This window comes from Ictalurus punctatus, chromosome 7 (assembly GCF_001660625.3).
Source record: "Ictalurus punctatus breed USDA103 chromosome 7, Coco_2.0, whole genome shotgun sequence".
NCBI lineage: Eukaryota > Metazoa > Chordata > Actinopteri > Siluriformes > Ictaluridae > Ictalurus > Ictalurus punctatus.
In genome coordinates this window covers 33197865-33209162 of record NC_030422.2, presented here as the reverse complement: position 1 = coordinate 33209162, position 11298 = coordinate 33197865, and the positions used below count along the sequence as shown (strand labels likewise).

The following is an 11298-nucleotide window of genomic DNA, read 5'->3' as shown; positions in this document are numbered from 1 at the left end:
GTAGAATAAATCAGTTAAATAATATAATTATTAATATTTATATAATATAAATATTTTATCATTATTATATTTATATAATCATCAGTTTATGTTTAAATATAAGTTATAATGAGTCTTTATGAGCCTTTCTTTGTCATATATATTCACTTATCCCAGCATGTCAGGAAGTTGGGGTCAGAGCGCAGGGTCAGCCATGATACAGCGCCACCTGGAGCAGAGAGGGTTAAGGGCCCAATCAGGAACCCAGAGCCTTAACCATCAAGCCACCACTGCCCCTATTTATTTATTTATTTATATATAATAATGATAATGAGTCATTTATAATGATAACGAGTCAGCCTTATTACAGGAATAATCTTTATTCCTCCCGTCTGATTACATAAAACGTGAATTTCGTAAAAGAAATATGAAAGACTTTTTAATGGAGAGAGTTTTGAAACACTTGTTTGAGTTTGGATCAGGTAAAAAAGCGCCGGTCAATTATTTCCATGATGTTCTTCACCCACTCGACGCCGGGGTCTGCACACAAACGACGGCCGAGATTTAGGGTAAAGCTGTAGAGGAGAGAGAAGATTTACATCAGTGTTAAACTGCAATAAAATCAAAAGCTCCAAGATCATTTATATTCTATTACACATAACAGTAAAGCAGCAAATTCATTCAAATATTTACACACAATAATAAACGAGGGGGTGAACGCTTACATGACTCCAGGTTTTGTACACTGATGCTCTGCTTCTTCATACGCTGTAATGAATGTTACAGGGATTGGATGTGTCTGGTAATTGAAACAGCACTTACTTGGTCCATGTCCATCTGCGTGAAAACATTTATGCATTCAGTTCTGTGATTAAATGTTCAATAATAAGATATTATACACTTTTATATCTAGTATGAGATGCAGACTATTGCAGCTATTAAATTGTACTACGTCACAGGTGAATTCTGGACTGTGATTGGGTAGAAGATGTTAGAAGCTCTGACTGTAGTGCAAATTAATATCAGTGCGCTCTCAGTTTAACATGTTATCGTTTCTATAGTAACGGCTCACTTATGGGGACGTGCACTGCGGAGGCTGGTGAGGGAGATATAACGTGATATAACGTGAGTAAGAACAGGAACTAACTTGTTTCACCAACATTAAATGTAACTATAAATGGAAAAAAAATTATGAAAGGTCATTCTTTAACTGTTAAAGATTGTAACCGTTGACAACATGTTCTGGTATAAGACGAATAAAAGACTTGGGGCCGTGCTGTTACAGGAAAATAATCACGTTCAGGGTGTTAGCAGTAACTCCGCTTCATCACACCACCACATCGCTCAGTATTTTACTGTAACAGTAAAAACTGTATCTGTAAACACAGTTTATTAACGCTGGTTATTCTCAGAAACCTGCTCGTCTTTTTAGGGAATTCAGCATCATTATAAATCAGAGTTTAGTGATACTTTTACTACTACTACTACTACTACTACTACTACTACAAATAATAATAATAATAATAATAGTAATAATAATAATAATAATAATAATAACAAAAAGTTTTTAAAATATATTTTAAATAATATTTAAAACTTTATCTTACTGTGGGCTGGTGTGAAGGACTGAAGGCAGGTGAGACCCATCAGAACCAGCAGAACCAGCAGGAGAGAACGAGAGACCATGGTGATAATGATGATGAGGAGGAGGAGTAGGAGGACGATGGTTACGATGTGAACAGAATGGTATTAATGCAGACTCATTCTTCAGTTTATATAGGCTGGTAAGGGGGGCGTGTGTGTGTGTGGTCTGGTTGTTTGTAGGTGACAAAAAATGTTTCATTTTGACTAAGAAACAAAAAAAAGCCATTTCTGTCACAGGAAACCCGTTTGCGGTTTTCGCCTACAGTGAGGAAGAACTGAGCGTTTAACACTTCGTAATCAAACTCATCAACACACTACTGTACTAAACTCATACAATAAAGATCCAAACTACAGTTTTACTCACACTGCCATTTGATCTCTTAGTAAGTAAGTAAGTAAAATTTATTCATATAGCACGTTTCACACAGTAAATCTGACCAAAGTGCTGCACAGAGTAAGGAAAATAACATAGAAACAGAATTAGACCAAATAAAAACAGACAATAGACAATAGAAAAATTTATTAAAAATTTGTTTAAACAATTAAAATTTTGATCAAAAAGCCTGGCAGAAGAGATAAGTTTTAAGCCTATTTTTAAAAGTGGTAATAGAAGGTGCGAGGCGGATGTCCAGTGGCAGTTGATTCCATAGACGGGGGGCAGCAACAGCAAAAGCTCTATCCCCCTTTGTTTTTAACCGGGAACGAGGATCATGCAAAAGAAACCTATCAGAAGATCTTAGACATCTGTTTGATGAATGTGGTTTAAGAAGATCCTCGAGATAGGAAGGAGCGTGATTATTAAGAGTTTTAAAAACAAACATCAGAACCTTAAACTGAATCCTAAAACGGACTGGGAGCCAGTGGAGCGATGCTAAAATTGGGGTGACACGATCAAACTTCTTTGCCCTGGTCAACAGCCTTGCAGCTGCATTCTGAACCATCTGAAGACGAGCCAGAGAAGACTGAGGAAGACCCAAGTATAATGAATTACAGTAATATAAGCGTGAAGTGATAAAAGCATGAATAACCTTCTCCAGATCCTGGAAAGACAAAAATGTTTTGAGTTTTGAAATAATCCGTAGTTGATAAAAACTAGTCTTAACGACTAAATTTATCTGCTTGGTTAAGCATAATTCTGAGTCCAGAATGAAGCCAAGGTTCCGAACCTGGGAAGAAATTGAGGGAAAGTGATTATGAAGCTCGTTAATGAGACTATCTCTCAGTCTCAGGGGGCCAAAAACAAGTATTTCAGTTTTGTCTTCATTAAGTCAAAGGAAATTATTTCTCAACCATTTTTTAATGTCGTACAGACAGTCCGGCAATGGCTGAATGGAGTCACCAGCTTTCAAAGGAATGTACAACTGGGTATCATCAGCATATAAATGAAAAGAGACATTGTGAGCCCTAATAATATTCCCCGACGGCCGCATATATAAATTAAAAAGAAGTGGGCCCAGAATGGAGCCTTGAGGAACACCACTAATAATAGGACTAGAAGAAGAGCAGAAATTACCCAACGCTACCGAGAAAGATCTGTCCTTAAGATATGAGCTGAGTCATTTTAGGGCGGTGCCCTTGATACCAAACAGATGCTCTAAGCGCCAGAGAAGTATGTTTTGGTCTACAGTATCAAAGGCAGCTGTAAGATCTAATAGCATCAACAAAGTATTTTTTCCAGCATCCACTGTGAGTAAAATGTCATTGGACACTTTTAACAAAGCAGACGCGTGCTTTGATAAGCAGAGAAACCAGATTGTAAAGGTTCCAATAGCATAGCTGAGTTTAAAAACAGGAGCAATTGAGATTGTACTACTTTCTCTAGCAGCTTTGACAGAAACGGTAGCTTAGAGACAGGCCAATAATTATTAAGGCAACATTCATCCAAACCCTGTTTCTTAAGCAAAGGTTGAACAATAGCATGCTTAAAACAATTTGGGACCACCCCTGCATCCAAAGAAGAATTTATGAACACTTGGATACTGGGGCCAATTTCAGAAAAGGTTGCTTTCATAAGCACAGCGGGAACAACATCAAGTGGCGTGGATGATCTCTTCATGCCATTATAACTGCACATGTGAGTTCAAGCACACGTCAGTACATCTGATATCACGTGAATAAAATGACATCTCATACTGTATGAAGAAACACGATTCAGGTGAAAAATGAAGCCACATGCACATACAGTGTCACTGTCAAGTTCATGTAGTTCAAGTAGTGGTCACTGTGTTAAAAACTGGACTGTAAGAGCTTTAAAAGAACGGAAAAGAAAGAGAAGGGTGAGGGAGGGGTGGACAGGAAGTATGAATGTACTTCCCTCCCCCACTCTTCTCAAACTGAAGAATGAGTCTGCATTAATACCATTCTGTTCACATTGTGACCTTCGTCCTCCTCCTCATCATCATCGTCATCACCATCAGCAGCCATGGTCTCTCGTTCTCTCCTGCTGGTTCTGCTGGTTCTGCTGGGTCTCACCTGCCTTCAGTCCTTCACACCGGCCTACAGTAAGATAAAGTGTTAAATATTATTTAAAATATATTTTAAAAACTTTTTAATATTTAACCTTTTTGTCCCTATTATTACTATTATTATTATTATTAATTAATTAATTTTTTAATTACATTTTTTAGTAGTATTAGTAGTTGTAGTAGTAGTAAAAGTATCACTAAACTCTGGTTTATAATGATGCTGAATTCCCTAAAAAGACGAGCAGGTTTCTGAGAATAACCAGCGTTAATAAACTGTGTTTACAGATACAGTTTTTACTGTTACAGTAAAATACTGAGCGATGTGGTGGTGTGATGAAGCGGAGTTACTGCTAACACCCTGAACTTGATTATTTTCCTGTAACAGCACGGCCCCAAGTCTTTTATTCCTCTTATACCACAACATGTTGTCAACGGTTACAATCTTTAACAGTTAAAGAATGACCTTTCATAATTTTTTTTCCATTTATAGTTACATTTAATGTTGGTGAAACAAGTTAGTTCCTGTTCTTACTCACGTTATATCACGTTATATCTCCCTCACCAGCCTCTCTTTATCATGTTAAAAAACCTGACACTGGAGACTCCTTCCATAAAAGTTAAATTAATATCTCCTTATACAAAACACACATATTTTTAAAAATCTGTCTACGCGGAGCGTCCGCAGTACACGTCCCCATGAGTGAGCCGTTACTATAGAAACGCTAACGTGTTAAACTGAGAGCGCACTGATATAAACCTGCGCTACAGTCAGAGCTTCTAACATCTTCTACCCAATCACAGTCCAGAATTCACCTGTGACGTAGTACAATTTAATAGCTGCAATAGTCTGCATCTCATACTAGATATAAAAGTGTATAATATCTTATTATTGAACATTTAATCACAGAACTGAATGCATAAATGTTTTCACGCTGATGGAGATGGACCAAGTAAGTGCTGTTTCAATTACCAGACACATCCAATCCCTGTAACATTCATTACAGCGTATGAAGAAACAGAGCATCAGTGTACAAAACCTGGAGTCATGTAAGCGTTCACCCCCTCGTTTATTATTGTGTGTAAATATTTGAATGAATTTGCTGCTTTACTGTTATGTGTAATAGAATATAAATGATCTTGGAGCTTCTGATTTTATTGCAGTTTAACACTGATGTAAATCTTCTCTCTCCTCTACAGCTTTACCCTAAATAAAGGTCGTCGTGTGTGTGCAGACCCCGGCGTCGAGTCGGTGAAGAACATCATGGAAATAATTGACAGGCGCTTTTTTACCTGATCCAAACTCAAACAAGTGTTTCAAAACTCTCTCCATTAATAAGTCTTTCATATTTCTTCTACGAAATCCACTTTTTATGTAATCAGACAGAAGGAATAAAGATTATTCCTGTAATAAAGCTGACTCGTTATCATTATAAATGACTCATTATCATTATTATAAATAAATAAATAAATAAATAAATAAATAAATAAATAGGGGCAGTGGTGGCTTGATGGTTAAGGCTCTGGGTTCCTGATTGGGCCCTTAACCCTCTCTGCTCCAGGGGGCGCTGTATCATGGCTGACCCTGCGCTCTGACCCCAACTTCCTGACATGCTGGGATAAGTGAATATATATGTCAAAGAAAGGCTCATAAAGACTCATTATAACTTATATTTAAACATACACTGATGATTATATAAAATATAATAATAATAAAATATTTATATTATATAAATATAAATAATGACATTATTTAACTGATTTATTCTACAGACAGTAAAATGTATTAAATGTATTTTAATGCATAAATTATATAGTTTAAAAAAATAATAAAATTGCAATTGCACATTGATTGCATTCAAGCACTTAGCAATGTTAGTCACATCCTTGATACCATCATTAATATATACTGAACATATCAGTATATCAGTATATCAGTATATCAGGCTAATCAGTATATCAGTATATCAGTATATCAGTATATCAATATATCAGTATATCAGGCTAATCAGTATATCAGTATATCAGTATATCAGGCTAATCAGTATATCAGTATATCAGTATATCAGTATATAAGTATATCAGTATATCAATATATCAGTATATCAGTATATCAGTATATCAGGCTAATCAATATATCAGTATATCAGTATATAAGTATATCAGTATATCAATATATCAGTATATCAGTATATCAGGCTAATCAGTATATCAGTATATCAGGCTAATCAGTATATCAGTATATCAGTATATCAATATATCAGTATATCAGGCTAATCAGTATATCAGTATATCAGTATATCAGTATATCAGGCTAATCAGTATATCAGTATATCAGTATATCAGTATATCAGTATATCAGGCTAATCAGTTTATCGGGCTAATCAGTATATCAGTATATCAGGGTAATCAGTATATCAGTATATCAGTATATCAGGCTAATCAGTATATCGGGCTAATCAGTATATCTGTTGTCTTTTTCTGAATCGTTTGATTTAATTACAGTCCACAAGACTGTTTTCATTTAGCCACATCTACAAGTATTACATTTAAAAATCATGAAGCTTTACTACAAATCTGAGAGCTGAGAGTATATCACTCCTCCTCATCATTCCATGTCTCTCTCCTTAAAAGGGTTATCCCCGGTTCATTAGCCACGGCGGTGCCCGGGGACTCGCTACCGGAGCCCTTAGAAGTGGACGGCCAACCAGCCTACCACGTCAGGACCATCCTGAACTCCAGGCGCCGGAGAGGTAAACTAGAGTACCTGGTGGATTGGGAGGGATATGGCCCCGAAGAGCAGTGCTGGATCCCGTCCCAGGACATCCTGGACCCAGGCCTGTGTAGGGACTTCCATGCCACTCACCCAGCAAGGCCAGGACCGCAGAGGAGAGGTAGGCCCGAAGGGATCCGGCTCCCGGAGTGAGCCCTTTTGGGGGGGGGCTCTGTCATGTCGCTGTGTACTCGGGACTACAGTTCTCAGAGTGCAGTGCAAACTACAAACAAACAAAAAGCCGTTGTCTTTGATTTGAATTTTACTGGTTTATGGATTTCCTGCCTCATGTTTCGACTACAATTCCCTGCCCAAGCCTAGTATTGTCTGTTCGCCTGATCGTCTGACTACTGCCTGCATTACGACTACGCCTTCAGCCTGTCCCCTGCTTTCCTGCATCTGTTTCGCCTGCGCTTGCTTCCACCTCAGGTATCATAACAAATGTCAGGTGTTCATAGCATAGAAAGCTACATTTCTGTGTAAACATCATAGTAGTAGATGTATAGCTTCTCTTTCGTGGATAAAGACATCATCTCGCCAGATCCTCTGTACAGTAATGTCTGATTTTGTGTCCGTCACAAAGTCACACCACTGCAGAGCAGTCACTGCACGCTGGCCTTGAACCTGCCAGTAGTCTGTCTGAGTTTCTTTGATTTTAGCTTGACCCTTATGGATTTAAATAAATGGAGCCTGACCTATACTGCCAGCAGACGTGCTTTTTTACTTCCACCAACCCGAATAGGAAGATTTCAGATGGATCGTATACTCTCTCATCTGGACTGACTCCCAGATGTGGTGCATCTGTGTGAACAACAAAACCACAAGGTAGAAGACTAACATTGGCTGTTTCAGAATATTTTTTCAAAATATCTGGCTCAAGTTCAAGTCCACGTTTCATAGCACTTGTCTGTTTTGTGCCCTTTACAATTCGTGCTGCTAATGACTGGCTAGCTGATTCCCCAATCACCTCCCGGAACCTACTTGCCCTTGGATGACGTACTTGGACGCAGCACATTTTGACTGTAGACTAGTACCCTGTTCAATCTGACAAGATAAGTTGAGGGACACCTTTATAGACTCCAGATGAAGGGATTGATGGTGAGTAGGAACAAAATTAAGATTAGTACTAAACTGACTACCACGTACAGGCGGACTGGGGAAATTTACATCGGGGAAATCTGCAGCCATGGGTGGATAGTGGACTGCCATGAGGTACAAGACCTAACTGTAAGGGTACAGACTTTATTTTGGATATGCCCTCTAATACATGTGCCAGCAAAGGCTGTGGGTGAATCTGCTCAGTTTCACTCCGGAGGACAGGATGTGGATCTGGAAGTGGACCTAAAGAAATGAATACAAACGATTAGTCTTAAACTACAAAAATATGTAAAAACCTCTAAAGGGTTATAGCTGATTATGACAATATACACACACACACATACATATTTTCCACCCCAACACGCATTATATTTACCTGTGTCCTTGGACGATGCCATCTCTCTGGTTCACTTGTGCAGGCCACTGTTGGTGGGACAGATTTTAGATGAAGCTGCACGTCGTGGGCGTCTGATACAACAGAGCTGTTAGATGGTTGCACAGCCCTTTTCCAGCTGCACAGATACATGCATAAGCAGTAACACAATGCTCACCTTGTGACTCTAAACACATCTGTATAAGAACACATCAGTTTAGTTAAAATTCTGTACCGCTGTGTAGTCATCTACATGAGGTGCTGAGTACGAATGCTGCAAACTGCAGAGAAAGAAATAATTGTGACTAATCTGTAACCGCAGAAGTCTAAAAGAACATGTTATCACACCAGGACAGGTTACACAGGCATTTATCTAGAGAAAAAACTGCAAGCGTAGTTTGTACAGAATTGTAAAAGTGAACTATGGATGCTCGATGGGAGTTGTATACAACTGTAAGAACAAAAACAGAGCAATATACATCCATCCATTTTCTATACCGCTTTATCCTTTTCAGGGTCACGGGGAACCTGGAGCCTATCCCAGGGAGCATCATGCACAAGGCGAGGTACCAGTCCAGGGTGCCATCGCAGGGCACAATCACATACACTCACACACACACCCATTCATACACTACGGACACTTTAGACATGCCAATCAGCCTACCATGCATGTGTTTGGACTGGGGGAGGAAACCGGAGTACCTGGAGGAAACCCCCGCAGCACGGGCAGAACATGCAAACTCCACACACACAGAGCCACGGTGGGAATCAAAACCCCGACCCTGGAGGTGTGAGGCAAACGTGCTAACCCCTAAGCCACCGTGCGCCCAAATAATAAATATATACAATAATAATTTTTTTTTTAAAATTGTTCATGTACATACAAAAGTTTTTGTTTGTGTTAAACATCACAGTAACATAATGCTAATCATATTCTGGGCACAGTGTGTAGAACCCTCTCTTCCTCTCTCTTCTCCATCATCTTCTCTTTTTCTTTCTCCCTCAGTCTCATCCTGTCCCTGTTGCTTCCCTTCCCAAAGCTGAGCTTTAATTGATGCAGTCTTTTAATCTTCGTCTGTGTCAGTAAAGAAAGTAACCATGGGGTAAACTGATATTTATTTGTAAATGTTACCCGCCTCTGCTAGGATAATCTTGCAATGACAACAAAAATATATAGCGGTACATCATCATTTTAACATGCATTTCAACCCTACACAAACTGATATGAAAGAAAAACATATCATTATCAGTCCGTCACTGGATGGATGGAATTAATGTTAGCTGGCAGGTAGATAGTTAATTCACTCATGATGGAAGGCCACTGTTTAACAAAGCGTGACTGCATGCTGGAGCTATTTGTCAGATGGTGTCTGACTGGGTGGAGATGAATCATGGCAATGAACTACAAGCAGATGACTAGTACAATGCTCTAGTTATTTCATAACACTTCAGTGGATTAAGGTGCACGTCCTGCCCGGTTTGTTGACATAGTCCAGCACTGTGGAGCACAAAGCCCGCCCCCAGCCTATTTCATTGGTCAATTCAAGCAAGCGGTCCCCTGAGAAGGTCGGTTACCTCTGCGGTGTATGATCTATGCGGCACCAAAGAGTTATTATTAGGAAATTATTTTATGACTTTTAATATACACCTCGGAAAAAAAATACAGAGGTCCAGACCTCAATGGTGAATACGGCCATGCTTGATACCCGTGAATAAACTCTTAAATGAAGAATTTATAAGCTTTCCTCAGCCTTGGTTCTGTAGTGGAAGAGTACTGTAGAACAATTCGGCTAACATCCTCGAATCTGGATGGAGAGAGAAACAGTGAAGTTTCTTCCCAATTTTCTTCCCATTCTTGTGAAATTGGCCTAGTGTTAAACATGCAATACTAAAAATCTGCAGTGAAACCTTAGTTCTTTTTAACCTCAGTATAATTTCCACTCCTGTCATCCCATTATAAAAAACAAACTCATAATCATCCATGATTTCATACTCAATTTTATTTACACAGAAAGAGCAAAGTCGACAATTTGTTGAACGAGTTAAATTTAGTGATGGGCGCTTTCAAAACACTGCGTCATGAAGCTTTTAAACCTTTATGAATCTTTTGTTTTGAATCAGTGGCTCAGAGTGCGTATCAAACTGGGCAAGTCACATGATTTCAGCAAACGAGGCTTTATTACGTCATACTGTTTCGAAATGTTTAGAAATTTCCGGTCAGTGAAATTATTCAATAGTGTTTGGACTGATCCGTGGTCAGTGCTCGCCTCAGGTTGCCTTATTAATCATCTGATGTGAAATCCCACCAAATTTCCTGATAAAAATAAAGAAGACATGGGCAGATTTTGTGGGTTATTTACTTAGCCGGCAGAGAATTTGGAGAGTTTTACGTTTATTAATCTTCATTTTTCATGAGCAAAATAACCTATAGTTAATCACAATGAGGTGCACACAGGTCACAAAACCAAGCTCATGTTGTCAGACAGATCTTAAAAACTCATCACATTAAAAAAATATAATTCATTTTTAAATGGCTTTTACATCTATTTGGACAGGGAAACTCCACCCAGATTTCAAACCCAAGACGGCGGTGCAGTATAGAACTCTATCAGCTCTCCAACACACTTCCTAATTTACCACAAACAACATGTATATTATGATTCTTCAACGCTTATCTGACTCGTTAAGGTTGTTTCAGATCAACACCTGCAAGTGACCACTAGGTGTCACTGTTTGAGAAGCCTCGACACAATACGGCACATTTTCTTCAACTTCGTGGAGTTTCAGTGCTCCACGAAACCTCGCTCTGACCACCACTAGTTAAATAGCATTTACAGGATTTATTTTTTTTAAACGAAAACATAGTTACCGATATCCTGGGAATGCCCACGCAAATAAATAAATAAATAAATAAATAAATAACAGTATTCTGCGCATGTTCGGTGACCTGTATTAGTTTTGTAAGGGGG

The 11298-nt window shown here is 38.7% G+C and overlaps 1 protein-coding gene across 1 annotated transcript; it reads right to left on the bottom strand.

Moving 5' to 3' along the window:
- Positions 1–269: 269 nt before the first annotated feature.
- LOC108262350 (C-C motif chemokine 3-like 1) lies at positions 270–1711 on the bottom strand. The gene is made up of 3 exons (XM_053681740.1): positions 1587–1711; positions 705–816; positions 270–554 (listed from the first exon to the last, which is right to left on the bottom strand). The coding sequence occupies exons 1-3, from the start codon at positions 1663–1665 to the stop codon at positions 458–460; spliced, it is 288 nt and encodes a 95-aa protein (XP_053537715.1). The 5' UTR covers positions 1666–1711; the 3' UTR covers positions 270–457.
- Positions 1712–11298: the final 9587 nt, after the last annotated feature.

What these genes read in the sequence shown, in the direction of transcription:
- LOC108262350 (XM_053681740.1), bottom strand. Translation starts at nt 1,665, where the DNA reads ATGGTCTCTCGTTCTCTCCTGCTGGTTCTGCTGGTTCTGATGGGTCTC. An exon ending in GTCCTTCACACCAGCCCACA is followed by an intron (nt 817 to 1,586) that starts GTAAGATAAAGT and finishes GTTTTCACGCAG; the next exon opens with ATGGACATGGACCAAGTAAG. An exon ending in TGTACAAAACCTGGAGTCAT is followed by an intron (nt 555 to 704) that starts GTAAGCGTTCAC and finishes TCTCCTCTACAG; the next exon opens with CTTTACCCTAAATCTCGGCC.